General features: G+C 49.5%; 1 protein-coding gene across 1 annotated transcript in view; it reads right to left on the bottom strand.

The window, feature by feature from the left end:
- The window catches only part of cerkl (ceramide kinase-like), an 81,758-nt gene that overhangs the window by 44,995 nt on the left and 18,424 nt on the right, over window positions 1–18,339 (bottom strand). Inside the window, exon 2 of the mRNA XM_039014712.1 lies at window positions 15,102–15,335. Coding sequence (XP_038870640.1) covers window positions 15,102–15,335 — 234 coding nt within the window. The remainder of the gene's footprint in view (window positions 1–15,101; window positions 15,336–18,339) is intronic.

The raw sequence follows: 18,339 nt of genomic DNA, 5'->3' as shown, positions 1-18,339 counted from the left end.
ATACACTCCCTCAGACAGGGACCAGGGTAACATAATACACTCCGTCCACTCAGCTAGCAGGCAGGGACCAGGGTAACATAATACACTCCTCCACGTCAGCTAGCAGCAGGGACCAGGGTAACATAATACACTTCCCCTAGTCAGCTAGCAGACAGGGAACAGGGTAACATATACACTCCTCCACTCAGCTAGCAGACAGGGACCAGGGTAACATAATACACTCCTCCAGTCAGCTAGCAGACAGGGACCAGGGTAAACATAATACACTCCTCCACTCAGCTAGCAGCAGGGACCAGGGTAACATAATACACTCCTCCAGTCAGCTAGCAGGCAGGGACCAGGGTAACATAATACACTCCTCCACTCAGCTAGCAGACAGGGACCAGGGTAACATAATACACTCCTCCAGTCAGCTAGCAGGCAGGGACCAGGGTAACATAATACATTCCTCCAGTCAGCTAGCAGACAGGGACCAGGGTAACATAATACACTCCTCCACTCAGCTAGCAGACAGGGACCAGGTAACCATATACACTCCTCCACTCAGCTAGCAGGCAGGGGACCAGGGTAAACGTAATACACTCCTCCACTCAGCTAGCAGACAGGGACCATGGGTAACATAATATACACTCCTCCAGTCAGCTAGCAGACAGGGACCAGGGTAACATAATACACTCCTCCACTCAGCTAGCAGGCAGGGACCAGGGTAACATAATACACTCCTCCACGTCAGCTAGCAGCAGGACCAGGGTAAATAATACACTCCTCCACGTCAGCTAGCAGGACAGGGACCAGGGTAACATAATACACTCCTCCAGTCAGCTAGCAGACAGGGACCAGGGTAACATAATACACTCCTCCAGTCAGCTAGCAGACAGGGACCAGGGTAACCTAATACACTCCTCCAGTCAGCTAGCAGACAGGGACCAGGGTAACATAATACACTCCTCCAGTCAGCTAGCAGACAGGGACCAGGGTAACATAATACAGCTCCTCCAGTCAGCTAGCAGGACAGGGACCAGGGTAAAGTCCCTTAATACAGTCATTCCTCCAGTCAGCTAGCAGACAGGGACCAGGGTAACATAATACACTCCTCCAGTCAGCTAGCAGGCAGGGACCAGGGTAACATAATACACTCCTCCAGTCAGCTAGCAGACAGGGACCAGGGTAACATAATACACTCCTCCAGTCAGCTAGCAGACAGGGACCAGGGTAACATAATACACTCCTCCAGTTCAGCTAGCAGACAGGGACCAGGGTAACATAATACACTCCTCACTCAGCTAGCAGACAGGGACCAGGGTAACATAATACACTCCTCCAGTCAGCTAGCAGACAGGGACCAGGGTAACATAATACACTCCTCCAGTCAGCTAGCAGACAGGGACCAGGGTAACATAATACACTCCTCCACTCAGCTAGCAGACAGGGACCAGGGTAACATAATACACTCCTCCAGTCAGCTAGCAGACAGGGACCAGGGTAACATAATACACTCCTCCACTCAGCTAGCAGGCAGGGACCAGGGTAACATAATACACTCCTCCACTCAGCTAGCAGGCAGGGACCAGGGTAACATAATACACTCCTCCAGTCAGCTAGCAGACAGGGACCAGGGTAACATAATACACTCCTCCACTCAGCTAGCAGACAGGGACCAGGGTAACATAATACACTCCTCCACTCAGCTAGCAGGCAGGGACCAGGGTAACATAATACACTCCTCCACTTAGCTAGCAGACAGGGACCAGGTTAACATAATACACTCCTCCACTCAGCTAGCAGGCAGGGACCAGGGTAACATAATACACTCCTCCAGTCAGCTAGCAGGCAGGGACCAGGGTAACATATAACACTCCTCCAGTCAGCTAGCAGACAGGGACCAGGGTAAAGTCCTTAATACAGTCCTTCAGTCAGCTAGCAGGCAGGGACCAGGGTAACATAATACACTCCTCCAGTCAGCTAGCAGACAGGGACCAGGGTAACATAATACACTCCTCCAGTCAGCTAGCAGACAGGGACCAGGGTAACATAATACACTCCTCCACTCAGCTAGCAGGCAGGGACCAGGGTAACATAATACACTCCTCCACTCAGCTAGCAGACAGGGACCAGGGTAACATAATACACTCCTCCACTCAGCTAGCAGGCAGGGACCAGGGTAACATAATACACTCCTCCAGTCAGCTAGCAGACAGGGACCAGGGTAACATAATACACTCCTCCACTCAGCTAGCAGGCAGGGACCAGGGTAACATAATACACTCCTCCACTCAGCTAGCAGGCAGGGACCAGGGTAACATAATACACTCCTCCAGTCAGCTAGCAGACAGGGACCAGGGTAACATAATACACTCCTCCACTCAGCTAGCAGACAGGGACCAGGGTAACATAATACACTCCTCCACTCAGCTAGCAGGCAGGGACCAGGGTAACATAATACACTCCTCCACTTAGCTAGCAGACAGGGACCAGGTTAACATAATACACTCCTCCAGTCAGCTAGCAGACAGGGACCAGGGTAACATAATACACTCCTCCAGTCAGCTAGCAGACAGGGACCAGGGCAACATAATACACTCCTCCAGTCAGCTAGCAGACAGGGACCAGGGTAACATAATACACTCCTCCAGTCAGCTAGCAGACAGGGACCAGGGTAAAGTCCTTAATACAGTCCTTCAGTCAGCTAGCAGGCAGGGACCAGGGTAACATAATACACTCCTCCAGTCAGCTAGCAGGCAGGGACCAGGGTAACATAATACATTCCTCCAGTCAGCTAGCAGACAGGGACCAGGGTAACATAATACACTCCTCCAGTCAGCTAGCAGACAGGGACCAGGGTAACATAATACACTCCTCCACTCAACTAGCAGGCAGGGACCAGGGTAACATAATACACTCCTCCACTCAGCTAGCAGACAGGGACCAGGGTAACATAATACACTCCTCCACTCAGCTAGCAGGCAGGGACCAGGGTAACATAATACACTCCTCCAGTCAGCTAGCAGACAGGGACCAGGGTAACATAATACACTCCTCCACTCAGCTAGCAGACAGGGACCAGGGTAACATAATACACTCCTCCAGTCAGCTAGCAGACAGGGACCAGGGTAACATAATACACTCCTCCACTCAGCTAGCAGGCAGGGACCAGGGTAACATAATACACTCCTCCACTCAGCTAGCAGGCAGGGACCAGGGTAACATAATACACTCCTCCAGTCAGCTAGCAGACAGGGACCAGGGTAACATAATACACTCCTCCACTCAGCTAGCAGACAGGGACCAGGGTAACATAATACACTCCTCCACTCAGCTAGCAGGCAGGGACCAGGGTAACATAATACACTCCTCCACTTAGCTAGCAGACAGGGACCAGGTTAACATAATACACTCCTCCACTCAGCTAGCAGGCAGGGACCAGGGTAACATAATACACTCCTCCAGTCAGCTAGCAGGCAGGGACCAGGGTAACATATAACACTCCTCCAGTCAGCTAGCAGACAGGGACCAGGGTAAAGTCCTTAATACAGTCCTTCAGTCAGCTAGCAGGCAGGGACCAGGGTAACATAATACACTCCTCCAGTCAGCTAGCAGACAGGGACCAGGGTAACATAATACACTCCTCCAGTCAGCTAGCAGACAGGGACCAGGGTAACATAATACACTCCTCCACTCAGCTAGCAGGCAGGGACCAGGGTAACATAATACACTCCTCCACTCAGCTAGCAGACAGGGACCAGGGTAACATAATACACTCCTCCACTCAGCTAGCAGGCAGGGACCAGGGTAACATAATACACTCCTCCAGTCAGCTAGCAGACAGGGACCAGGGTAACATAATACACTCCTCCACTCAGCTAGCAGACAGGGACCAGGGTAACATAATACACTCCTCCAGTCAGCTAGCAGACAGGGACCAGGGTAACATAATACACTCCTCCACTCAGCTAGCAGGCAGGGACCAGGGTAACATAATACACTCCTCCAGTCAGCTAGCAGGCAGGGACCAGGGTAACATAATACACTCCTCCACTCAGCTAGCAGACAGGGACCAGGGTAACATAATACACTCCTCCACTCAGCTAGCAGACAGGGACCAGGGTAACATAATACACTCCTCCACTCAGCTAGCAGACAGGGACCAGGGTAACAGAATACACTCCTCCAGTCAGCTACCAGACAGGGACCAGGGTAACATAATACACTCCTCCAGTCAGCTAGCAGACAGGGACCAGGGTAACATAATACACTCCTCCAGTCAGCTAGCAGACAGGGACCAGGGTAACATAATACACTCCTCCAGTCAGCTAGCAGACAGGGACCAGGGTAACATAATACACTCCTCCAGTCAGCTAGCAGACAGGGACCAGGGTAACATAATACACTCCTCCAGTCAGCTAGCAGACAGGGACCAGGGTAACATAATACACTCCTCCAGTCAGCTAGCAGACAGGGACCAGGGTAACATAATACACTCCTCCAGTCAGCTAGCAGACAGGGACCAGGGTAAAGTCCTTAATACAGTCCTTCAGTCAGCTAGCAGGCAGGGACCAGGGTAACATAATACACTCCTCCAGTCAGCTAGCAGACAGGGACCAGGGTAACATAATACACTCCTCCAGTCAGCTAGCAGACAGGGACCAGGGTAACATAATACACTCCTCCACTCAGCAAGCAGGCAGGGACCAGGGTAACATAATACACTCCTCCACTCAGCTAGCAGACAGGGACCAGGGTAACATAATACACTCCTCCAGTCAGCTAGCAGACAGGGACCAGGGTAACATAATACACTCCTCCACTCAGCTAGCAGGCAGGGACCAGGGTAACATAATACACTCCTCCACTCAGCTAGCAGGCAGGGACCAGGGTAACATAATACACTCCTCCAGTCAGCTAGCAGACAGGGACCAGGGTAACATAATACACTCCTCCACTCAGCTAGCAGACAGGGACCAGGGTAACATAATACACTCCTCCACTCAGCTAGCAGGCAGGGACCAGGGTAACATAATACACTCCTCCACTTAGCTAGCAGACAGGGACCAGGTTAACATAATACACTCCTCCACTCAGCTAGCAGGCAGGGACCAGGGTAACATAATACACTCCTCCAGTCAGCTAGCAGGCAGGGACCAGGGTAACATATAACACTCCTCCAGTCAGCTAGCAGACAGGGACCAGGGTAACATAATACACTCCTCCAGTCAGCTAGCAGACAGGGAGCAGGGTAACATAATACACTCCTCCAGTCAGCTAGCAGACAGGGACCAGGGTAACATAATACACTCCTCCACTCAGCTAGCAGACAGGGACCAGGGTAACATAATACACTCCTCCACTCAGCTAGCAGACAGGGACCAGGGTAACATAATACACTCCTCCACTCAGCTAGCAGACAGGGACCAGGGTAACATAATACACTCCTCCACTCAGCTAGCAGGCAGGGACCAGGGTAACATAATACACTCCTCCAGTCAGCTAGCAGGCAGGGACCAGGGTAACATAATACACTCCTCCAGTCAGCTAGCAGACAGGGACCAGGGTAACATAGTACACTCCTCCAGTCAGCTAGCAGACAGGGACCAGGGTAACATAATACACTCCTCCAGTCAGCTAGCAGGCAGGGACCAGGGTAACATAATACACTCCTCCACTCAGCTAGCAGGCAGGGACCAGGGTAACATAATACACTCCTCCAGTCAGCTAGCAGACAGGGACCAGGGTAACATAATACACTCCTCCAGTCAGCTAGCAGACAGGGACCAGGGTAACATAATACACTCCTCCAGTCAGCTAGCAGGCAGGGACCAGGGTAAAATAATACACTGCTCCAGTCAGCTAGCAGACAGGGACCAGGGTAACATAATACACTCATCCAGTCAGCTAGCAGGCAGGGACCAGGGTAACATAATACACTCAACAAGTCAGCTAGCAGGCAGGGACCAGGGTAACATAATACACTCCTCCAGTCAGCTAGCAGACAGGGACCAGGGTAACATAATACACTCCTCCATTCAGCTAACAGACAGGGACCAGGGTAACATAATACACTCCTCCACTCAGCTAGCAGACAGGGACCAGGGTAACATAATACACTCCTCCACTCAGCTAGCAGACAGGGACCAGGGTAACATAATACACTCCTCCAGTCAGCTAGCAGGCAGGGACCAGGGTAGCATAATACACTCCTCCAGTCAGCTCGCAGGCAGGGACCAGGGTAACATAATACACTCCTCCAGTCAGCTAGCAGGCAGGGACCAGGGTAACATAATACACTCCTCCAGTCAGCTAGCAGACAGGGACCAGGGTAACATAATACACTGCTCCAGTCAACTAGCAGACAGGGACCAGGGTAACATAATACACTCCACCAGTCAGCTAGCAGACAGGGACCAGGGTAACATAATACACTCCTCAAGTCAGCTAGCAGACAGGGACCAGGGTAACATAATACACTCCTCCAGTCAGCTAGCAGGCAGGGACCAGGGTAACATAATACACTCCTCCACTCAGCTAGCAGACAGGGACCAGGGTAACATAATACACTCCTCCACTCAGCTAGCAGACAGGGACCAGGGTAACATAATACACTCCTCCAGTCAGCTAGCAGACAGGGACCAGGGTAACATAATACACTCCTCCAGTCAGCTAGCAGGCAGGGACCAGGGTAACATAATACACTTCTCCAGTCAGCTAGCAGACATGGACCAGGGTAAAGTCCTTAATACAGTCCTCCAGTCAGCAAGCAGGCAGGGACCAGGGTAACATAATACACTCCTCCAGTCAGCTAGCAGGCAGGGACCAGGGTAAAGTCCTTAATACAGTCCTCCAGTCAGCTAGCAGGCAGGGACCAGGCTAACATAATACACTCCTCCACTCAGCTAGCAGGCAGGGACCAGGGTAACATAATACACTCCTCCACTCAGCTAGCAGACAGGGAGCAGGGTAACATAATACACTCCTCCAGTCAGCTAGCAGACAGGGACCAGGGTAACATAATACACTCCTCCATTCAGCTAGCAGACAGGGACCAGGGTAACATAATACACTCCTCCACTCAGCTAGCAGACAGGGACCAGGGTAACATAATACACTCCTCCACTCAGCTAGCAGACAGGGACCAGGGTAACATAATACACTCCTCCACTCAGCTAGCAGACAGGGACCAGGGTAACATAATACACTCCTCCACTCAGCTAGCAGGCAGGGACCAGGGTAACATAATACACTCCTCCAGTCAGCTAGCAGGCAGGGACCAGGGTAACATAATACACTCCTCCAGTCAGCTAGCAGACAGGGACCAGGGTAACATAGTACACTCCTCCAGTCAGCTAGCAGACAGGGACCAGGGTAACATAATACACTCCTCCAGTCAGCTAGCAGGCAGGGACCAGGGTAACATAATACACTCCTCCACTCAGCTAGCAGGCAGGGACCAGGGTAACATAATACACTCCTCCAGTCAGCTAGCAGACAGGGACCAGGGTAACATAATACACTCCTCCAGTCAGCTAGCAGACAGGGACCAGGGTAACATAATACACTCCTCCAGTCAGCTAGCAGGCAGGGACCAGGGTAACATAATACACTCCTCCAGTCAGCTAGCAGGCAGGGACCAGGGTAAAATAATACACTGCTCCAGTCAGCTAGCAGACAGGGACCAGGGTAACATAATACACTCATCCAGTCAGCTAGCAGGCAGGGACCAGGGTAACATAATACACCCCTCCAGTCAGCTAGCAGGCAGGGACCAGGGTAACATAATACACTCCTCAAGTCAGCTAGCAGGCAGGGACCAGGGTAACATAATACACTCCTCCAGTCAGCTAGCAGACAGGGACCAGGGTAACATAATACACTCCTCCATTCAGCTAACAGACAGGGACCAGGGTAACATAATACACTCCTCCACTCAGCTAGCAGACAGGGACCAGGGTAACATAATACACTCCTCCACTCAGCTAGCAGACAGGGACCAGGGTAACATAATACACTCCTCCAGTCAGCTAGCAGGCAGGGACCAGGGTAACATAATACACTCCTCCAGTCAGCTCGCAGGCAGGGACCAGGGTAAGATAATACACTCCTCCAGTCAGCTAGCAGGCAGGGACCAGGGTAACATAATACACTCCTCCAGTCAGCTAGCAGACAGGGACCAGGGTAACATAATACACTGCTCCAGTCAACTAGCAGACAGGGACCAGGGTAACATAATACACTCCACCAGTCAGCTAGCAGACAGGGACCAGGGTAACATAATACACTCCTCCAGTCAGCTAGCAGACAGGGACCAGGGTAACATAATACACTCCTCCAGTCAGCTAGCAGACAGGGACCAGGGTAACATAATACACTCCTCCACTCAGCTAGCAGACAGGGACCAGGGTAACATAATACACTCCTCCACTCAGCTAGCAGGCAGGGACCAGGGTAACATAATACACTCCTCCAGTCAGCTAGCAGACAGGGACCAGAGTAACATAATACACTCCTCCAGTCAGCTAGCAGACAGGGACCAGGGTAACATAATACACTCCTCCACTCAGCTAGCAGACAGGGACCAGGGTAACATAATACACTCCTCCAGTCAGCTAGCAGACAGGGACCAGGGTAACATAATACACTCCTCCAGTCAGCTAGCAGGCAGGGACCAGGGTAACATAATACACTTCTCCAGTCAGCTAGCAGACATGGACCAGGGTAAAGTCCTTAATACAGTCCTCCAGTCAGCAAGCAGGCAGGGACCAGGGTAACATAATACACTCCTCCAGTCAGCTAGCAGGCAGGGACCAGGGTAAAGTCCTTAATACAGTCCTCCAGTCAGCTAGCAGGCAGGGACCAGGCTAACATAATACACTCCTCCACTCAGCTAGCAGGCAGGGACCAGGGTAACATAATACACTCCTCGACTCAGCTAGCAGACATGGACCAGGGTAACATAATACACTCCTCCACTCAGCTAGCAGACAGGGACCAGGGTAACATAATACACTCCTCGAGTCAGCTAGCAGGCAGGGACCAGGGTAACATAATACACTCCTCCAGTCAGCTAGCAGACAGGGACCAGGGTAACATAATACACTCCTCCACTCAGCTAGCAGACAGGGACCAGGGTAACATAATACACTCCTCCACTCAGCTAGCAGGCAGGGACCAGGGTAACATAATACACTCCTCCACTTAGCTAGCAGACAGGGACCAGGTTAACATAATACACTCCTCCACTCAGCTAGCAGGTAGGGACCAGGGTAACATAATACACTCCTCCAGTCAGCTAGCAGGCAGGGACCAGGGTAACATATAACACTCCTCCAGTCAGCTAGCAGACAGGGACCAGGGTAACATAATACACTCCTCCAGTCAGCTAGCAGACAGGGAGCAGGGTAACATAATACACTCCTCCAGTCAGCTAGCAGACAGGGACCAGGGTAACATAATACACTCCTCCAGTCAGCTAGCAGACAGGGACCAGGGTAACATAATACACTCCTCCAGTCAGCTAGCAGGCAGGGACCAGGGTAACATAATACACTCCTCCACTCAGCTAGCAGGCAGGGACCAGGGTAACATAATACACTCCTCCAGTCAGCTAGCAGACAGGGACCAGGGTAACATAATACACTCCTCCAGTCAGCTAGCAGACAGGGACCAGGGTAACATAATACACTCCTCCAGTCAGCTAGCAGGCAGGGACCAGGGTAACATAATACACTCCTCCAGTCAGCTAGCAGGCAGGGACCAGGGTAAAATAATACACTGCTCCAGTCAGCTAGCAGACAGGGACCAGGGTAACATAATACACTCCTCCAGTCAGCTAGCAGGCAGGGACCAGGGTAACATAATACACCCCTCCAGTCAGCTCGCAGGCAGGGACCAGGGTAACATAATACACTCCTCAAGTCAGCTAGCAGGCAGGGACCAGGGTAACATAATACACTCCTCCAGTCAGCTAGCAGACAGGGACCAGGGTAACATAATACACTCCTCCATTCAGCTAACAGACAGGGACCAGGGTAACATAATACACTCCTCCACTCAGCTAGCAGACAGGGACCAGGGTAACATAATACACTCCTCCACTCAGCTAGCAGACAGGGACCAGGGTAACATAATACACTCCTCCAGTCAGCTAGCAGGCAGGGACCACGGTAACATAATACACTCCTCCAGTCAGCTAGCAGGCAGGGACCAGGGTAAAGTCCTTAATACAGTCCTCCAGTCAGCTAGCAGGCAGGGACCAGGCTAACATAATACACTCCTCCACTCAGCTAGCAGGCAGGGACCAGGGTAAAGTCCTTAATACAGTCCTCCAGTCAGCAAGCAGGCAGGGACCAGGGTAAAGTCCTTAATACAGTCCTCCAGTAGGCACAGCACAACACAGACAGAGTAATATCATTCTCAGGATATGACTAGATGCTGGACTTTTATAAAACAGATTAAGTTATATGCCATAAAACTATTTGTACTGAACAAAAATATAAACGCAACATATAAAGTGGTGGTCCCATGTTTCAAGAGCTGAAAAAAAACACCCCAGAAATGTTCCATAAGCACAAAAAGCTTATTTTTCTCAAATTTTGTGAACAAATTTGTTTACATCCCTGTTAGTGAGCATTTCTCCTTCGCCAAGATAATCCATCTAGGAGACAAATGCACTACTTTGGGCCACATGTCGCTTTGAGCCTCAGCACACATGACTGCCTGTTACAATTATACCTGGATAGCCTCACACAATGGTACACAGTGCATTGTGCTCTCCCTCTCTCTCGCTCTGTTTTCCATTGGGGGATTATGTATCTTGTTTTATTGTGAAGCTGTTGTTAAGTCAGTGGTGCTGCTGAATAATTTCTCCCACAGGGGGAATATAAACTGTGGCACGCTGGACTACAGGAGCTCTCACCTGTTACAGAGGGAACGGTGAATCCCTGCACCCTCGTTTCCCAGGGAGACGCACAATGGAGGGAGTGTCCCAGCTGACAGTTAAACACAAAAGGTGTTGCTCTAAAACTCGTCTCCCTCCTTGCCTTTTTTATCAATCCCTCTCTCTCCTTTCCTAGAAACAGATTCTGAACACTGGAAATCAAATGGGGAAAATTGCCTTGGCCATCACAGTGACAAGCCATGTGATGTGGTCTGACACATGAGGTGGCGGGGTCCAGCTGAGGGTGTCAGCCACCAGATTAAACCAGCCATTAGTCGTGTGATAATGTCTCCAGCCCGGTCACAGACAGACCAACGTGTGCAAGAGGCCATAGCTAACAATGGCAACACCTGTACAAGGCATACAAGGCAGAATGTCTGTGTCTTTCTGATACCCTTGGCCTTGTGCGAGCAAGCAACACTGTTTAGACCTACAATCGCCTCCATGGCATTTTTAAAGCCTCCTTTCATTCACAGATTAGTGGTCCGTCTATCGAGCAGGTCAATCAGACCAACCAGGCCTGCATCGCCACCAGGCCGTCTCCCCTCTCCGGACAGATAATGTGGCCTTGGTGCTCTTGTCAAAGTGGATGGTCACACTCCTGCATCAAGTTGAACTTTATTGTTGTTGCCCTCAGGGGGAAGAAAAGAGAGAGTGAGAAGGAGAGGACAAAAAGAGAGAGAGAATGGAAAAAGCTCAGAGTTCAACTAAAAGGTCATCCCAGTTAATCCACTGGCCATTGTCCTCTAAAATGAATTCATATGTGCATTGGAATAAGTCTTTTGATAAGATGTAGTGTAAGAGCTACATAAAACACCCTAGCAAAGTTGTTTAACAAGAGAATGGAGAGGATTTTTTTTAACCCTTTATGTTTTCACTCTTTGTATAGAGCCTATATGAATAGATGAATGATTCATGTGGCTATTATTGGATCTTATATAAGATTATATATATCTCTTGTTGATAAGGACAAAAAGGTCTGTTATTTTCCTAATTTATTTACCTACTTACTTAAGCCTCATAGCGCCAGGTGAAGGCTAAGGCCTCTGCATTATGCTTCTAATACCACGCTTTAATAGCGACAATGTTTTGAGCCGCAGTGGATCTTTGTCAGGTTTAACCATATTCACTCATACACCGGATAGGTGCAGTGAAATGTGTTGTTTTACAGAGTCAGTCATATTAGTACGGCACCCCTGGAGCTAATTAGGGTTAAGTGCCTTACTCATGGGCAAATCTGCTGATTTTTCACCTTGTCGGCTCGGGTATTCAAACCAGCAACCTTTCGATTACTGGCCCAACGCTCTAACCACTAGGCTACCTGCCTCCCAATAACCAATGTCTCTTGTTGATATCATTTAATATATACTGTAGTAGTGCAAATACACTGCCACTGTCTTACATCAAAAGCAGAATTGGAAATAGATTTGGTGAAAACTATTCTGTACAATGATGCTTTTTTAACAGGAGCCCAGGCTTAGTTTCATAACATGATCTATTCAATCAAGTTTCAAGTTTATTTATTTTATTTTATATAGCCCTTCGTACATCAGCTGATATCTCGAAGTGCTGTACAGAAACCCAGCCTAAAACCCCAAACAGCAAGCAATGCAGGTGTAGAAGCACGGTGGCTAGGAAAAACTCCCTAGAAAGGCCAAAACCTAGGAAGAAACCTAGAGAGGAACCAGGCTATGAGGGGTGGCCAGTCCTCTTCTGGCTGTGCCGGGTGGAGATTATAACAGAACATGGCCAAGATGTTCAAATGTTCATAAATGACCAGCATGGTCAAATAATAATCAGGAGTAAATGTCAGTTGGCTTTTCATAGCCGATATATCTCTTGTTGATTTAGTAACTGATTTAGTAACTGCTCTTATTATCCAGAGTTTATTTGTAATAGATTCAGTAATTTATCTTAGTTTTAACCCCTGTAAAGCCTAATATGGGATGTATGTATTACTATTCTGCATATTCCTAACCAAAAAATGCCAGCTAATATCAAATTGTTGTTTTTAATAGCAGACAATCTAGAATCTTTTTTTTAGCTTATTCAGTGTCCTTTAGGCTGCCTCCAGACATGTTGTTTTAATTATGTTAATTTATTCATGATAAAGTACTCGCAGTCCTCTCACACAAAAACCAATAGTCCGCATCCCAAATGGCACCCTATTCCCAACATAGTGCACTACTTTTGACCAGAGGCCTATGGGTCTTGGTCAAAAGTAGTTCACTATATAGAGAATAGGGTGCCATTTAGAATTTAGCCAAGGATTTGGATCCTCTTCAGGCTGAGGGAGGTACAGCTTTAAAAGTTGGCTGTGCCAAAGTTGTACTGCATCCCAAATAGAACCCTCTTTCATAGGTAATGTAGTGCACTACTTTTGAACTGGGCCCATGGGGTTCTAGTCAAAAGTAGTGAATTATATAGGTCATAGGGTGCCATTTGGGGCACGTCCTTGTTTTGCCTGAGGAACAGAACAGAACAGGGAAGATGGAACAGAGCTTCAGAGAGGAGCAGACAGGCCTGTGAAAGGAGAGATGGTGTAATCCCAGCTAGATTGAGCTAACAGAACAACAATCCTCTTTAATCTTAGATGACTAATGTACCTACTGAGTGTAGGTGTTACATCATCATGTTGTATTAGCTGGCTGCTGCTGTTAGCTACGAACATTACAGGGATTACTAACTTGTGTTCACACAGCATTATGCACAGACTGACAGTGTCACTAACTGGGGCTCTAAGCTACACCTGGTAGGGCTATCTCTAAACCAGGTTTCTCACTTACAGAAACAGTCAGACTCCAACATACATTCTATGCACACACTGTATATTAGTCAAAATGTCTGGGGTGGATATTAAATTGTCAAGGATATTATGTCTGAGGAGGCAGCATGTAGTAGATTCATTAAGAGGTGTTGGATATGGCCACTTTTTTGTGTGACGCCATGGCACTGCCTGAAGAGGAGGAGGAGGGTGGGAGAGAAGGAGATGAGGTGGTAGGAGGAGTAGTGGATAAGGAGGAGGAGGGTAGGAGAGAGGAGGCGAGTGGGAGAGAGGAGGAGGGAGGGTGGAATGAGGATGAGGAGGTGTTGGCCACAAGGGCCTGAAGAACAGGTTGATGGTGGCCACCCTGTAGTTAGTAATTATCTGTCGTTCTACGGAGCTGATGGGGGGAGACAGGGAGACAGGCTGTCAGGACCAGGGCAGCCCAGCATGGCCCTCAGAGACAGGTGTCCCCATCATGGGAGGTCTCTTCCTGGAGACACTCAGAGAGCCAATAACCACATAGGGGTGGTGGTGCCACTCTAAGCCTTATATTTAACTCATATTCAGATATAATGCTCGCTCTGGTGCCACTAACTACTAACTGCTGTTGGAATGGTTCCATCCTTTTAGAAAAAGTATCTCAGGTTTCGTCAACAATATCTTAAGGCCCCTTTCCAATCCTCTTGTTTGTTAGCATGATATAAAGTGAGCAATTGTTGGGAGGTGTTGTGTTAACCCGAGCATGTGATCTCTATGCTTGGAACACATGGGAGCTTATCCTGTCTGGTAATATGTCACTAAGTTGTATGACATTTCTAGCAGCACAAACTTCCAGGACACTTCCAGCGCTGCTTTTTTATATTTCATGGTTTGAATTTTCACACAGGTTTTACCAAAACATCTGTGTGAATCTTTTTCACTTGCTGCTTAAAATAAGTCATAAAAAAATCACGATAGGAAGATATTGGAGACTGTATTTGTGTGACAACCTGTAAAAAGACTGATATCCTAATGACTATAGTGATCGATAATGCATAGCTTTATTATCAGTGAACTTTAAGAGACCAAATATATGAGCCTGCCTCAAAATCATTGTGGGCTGTTGCACTTAACAAAATCAATGCAAATTGCTGTCCACCATAAACAGCTTGAAATGTTTGGTGTTCAAATATTTGTCAAAACCATGGCCCACTTAGGGTAGTACAATTGAGTTTGGGGCCATAGGTTCAGTCCACATAAAAATGCACTACTCAGTCGTACCAAATACTGTATGGGTTTACCTGACCCAGATTAAGCCTTAGACTAAAAAGCAGAATCACCATTGAGTCTAGAACTAGGCTCAATCTTTGTCAGAGAAATCAGTCCTATGTGTCTAAAGTATTTTTTGTGAAGGACACTGACACTTACCACTGAGTATCTCCTTAAGTTTTTTGAACCAGATCTCACAGTGGTCCACGCTCATGTTGTTGAAGTGAATGGCATGGTCCTTCAGCTTGGGTCCCTTCTTCTTACACTGGAACAGAGTGATGCCCAGGAGAGTGCCCCCTGTCTCCTGGCCCGCGGAACGACGTCTCTTCACCTTCACTCCAAACACATCCTTCAGCTCCACGTACTCTGTCCTCCTCAGAGTTTCCGACTGACCTGGAACACAGAGAGACAGATGATATTATATGCTACAGGCAGCGTCTATAAAACCTAAGGTACAAACACATCCTTCAGCTCCATGTACTCTTTACGCCTCAGCGTCTCCGATTGACCTGGAGATACACAGGAAGAAAGAATATGATATAGCTAAATATTGTATTGCAAATATTGCAGGAGCCCTTTACTAGGATGCTGCCATAAATGCTTTGGCCTATGCGTGAACAAACAACTTAGCCTAGTTCTGAGAGATAACAGGTTTACATTTACATTTTAGCAGACGCTCTTATCCAGAGGTTTAAAAGTTAAGTGTTTAAGTTCTACTCCTAATGTGTTGACAGAGAGCGTGACATCACAGGACTCTGTATTTTCGCACTTTTGCCACCGAAAGTGCCTGGAACCCGGAATTCCTGTTTGACACGTTCCATCATGGATTATCGGAGGTGGTTGAAGCTCGCAGCCCGGGAGCTGCCCATAGACCACGACTCTCTCATAGCCTTGACCCTACAGATCGTTGGCCGGCTTCTGGAACGTAGGAGGAAGAGGAGGTCTGTTCCTGGTCACACTCGCTCATCCACGATTCCCACCTCTCCTCCGAGGAATCACGGAAGTTCCCGAAGTCTAGATGGCTGGGAGAATCCGATGTCACCCGAGTTCCCTCGGGAATCACGGAGGGCAGTCGACCAGTTTCCTTCGGAGCCCATGCAACTGGACAGGGCTAGATTGTCTCCTGTTGAACGCTTGCGCAGACTGAGCACCAAGTGCTGTTTGTATTGTGGTACTACAGGACATTAGATATCTACCTGTCCATTAAAAGACCAGGTTCATCAGCAGATACGTATGCTGGTGAGTCGTACGGGGAGTTTCCAATCTCCCCTTACTCGTACCCCTCTTCATGCCATCCTGCTGTGAGGTGACGGGTCCAAATCTCTCCGGGTACTCATTGACTCTGGGGCCAACGAGAGTTTTATGTACACTACCATGGTGTCGGAGCTGGGTACCTCCACACAACCCCTCTCCGATCTCATGGATGTTACTGCGCTGGATGGGCGCTCTACTGGCAGAGTTACCCACAATACGGATCCTATCAACCTGCGAGTGTCAGGTAATCACAGTGAGTCTATGCCGTTCCTGATCATCAAATCACCTTATGTAGCTGTGGTTTTGATGGCTCCAGAGGAACAGTCCCCTGATCGACTGGGCTTTTGGATCTATCATGGGTTGGAGCCCGTTCTGCCACATGCATTGTCTGAAGTTTATTCAGATGGATTCTGACAAGGTTAGAGCGGTGGTGGATTGACCTCAACCCACATCCAGAGTGCAACTGCAATGTTTTCTAGGGTTTTCTCATTTCTACAGCAGCTTCATCCGGGTTTACAGCACCCTGGCTTCCCCCCTCTCAGCACTCACCTCTCCCAAGGTTCCTTTCACGTGGTCTCCAGCAGCTGACCGGGTGTTTTTGGACCTCAAGCATCAATTCACTACAGCTCCCATCTTAATCCATCCGGACATGTCCCGTCAGTTTGTGTAGGAGGTCGACGCCTCAACGTCGGAGTGGGGGGCGTCCTTTCCCAGTGTTCTGCCCAGGACCAAAAGCTGCATCCCTCGCCTTACTTTCCCATCGACTAAACCCCGCTGAGAGGAACTATGATGTGGGAAATCGAGAGCTACTAGCGGTTAAGATGGCGTTGGAGGAGTGGAGGCACTGGTTAGAGGGGTCGGAACATCCATTCCTAGTGTGGACTGACCATAAGAACCTGGAATATCTCCGCACCTCCAAACGCCTCACCCCAAGGGAGGCTTGATGGGCACTGTTATTTACTTGTTTTAATTTCACTATCTCCTACCGCCCTGGGTCCAAGAATGTCAAACCTGATGCGCTCTCATGCCTGTATAGCCCTGCTGCCACACCGTCTGACCCCGAGACCATCCTCCCTACCTCGTGTCTGGCGGCTGCACTCATGTGGGGTATAGAGAGCCGGGTCCCAGGGGTGAGCCCGGCTAACCGGATGTTTTTCCCGGACTCTGTCCGTTCTCCGGTCCTGGAATGGGCCCATTCCTCTAGACTCACCTGCCATCCTGGCTCCCGTCGGACCTTGGCCTTCGTCCGACAACGGTTTTGGTGGCCCACCATGGTTCCTGACATCTCCGAGTTCATCGCCGCCTGCACTGTGTGTGCGCAGAATAAGACTCCGCGGCAAGCTTCGGCGGGCCTCCTTCAACCACTCCATGTTCCTCACCGCCCCAGGTCTCATATATCCGGCCAGCCTGCCCTCTGGCTTCCAACACCAGTCTAACAGCCAGTCAGAGCAAGCCAAAAAGGACCTACAGACGGCTCTTCATTGCCTCGTCACCTCGTCACCCACTCGTGTGGGTGGAATACGCCCGCAACACCCTTCCCTGCTCGGCCACTGGCCTCTCGCCCCTTTGAGTGTTCCTTGGGATATCAGCCTCCTCTCTTCCCTGAGCAAGAAGTCAGCATACCCTCTGCCCAGATGTTCGTCTGCCGCTGTCGTCGTACCTGGAAGAGAGCCCGGTCCGCCCTTCTCAAGACCACCTCTGCTATCGTCTCGGGCAGAGGGTATGGCTTTCCACTCAGGATCTGCCCCTCCAGGTGGAGTCCTGTAAACTTTCCCCGTTTTATCGGCCCTTTTCCCATCCCAAAATCCTTAGCCCCTCTGGTGTTCATCTTCTGTTGCACCGCACCCTCCATATACATCCCACTTTTCATGTGTCTAGGATTAAACCTCTGTCTCATAGCCCTTTGTCTTAGGTTTCAAGGACCACCCCTCTTCCCCGATGGCCATCCGGCATACACGGTGAGGCATCTCCTGAGTGTTCAACCTTGGTGAAGGGGATTCCAGTACCTGGTTGACTAGGAGGGTTATGGCCCAGAGGAGAGGTGCTGGGTCCCCGCTAGGAACATCCTGGACTCATCGCTGAGTTCCGCCGCCGACACCCCGGGTAGAACGCCAGGTGGTGCCCATGGGGGGGGGGGGGGGTA

The sequence above is a fragment of the Salvelinus namaycush genome, chromosome 19, assembly GCF_016432855.1.
Source record: "Salvelinus namaycush isolate Seneca chromosome 19, SaNama_1.0, whole genome shotgun sequence".
NCBI lineage: Eukaryota > Metazoa > Chordata > Actinopteri > Salmoniformes > Salmonidae > Salvelinus > Salvelinus namaycush.
Note: the sequence above shows the minus strand (reverse complement) of the source record. Positions and strands in the feature narration are given on the sequence as shown.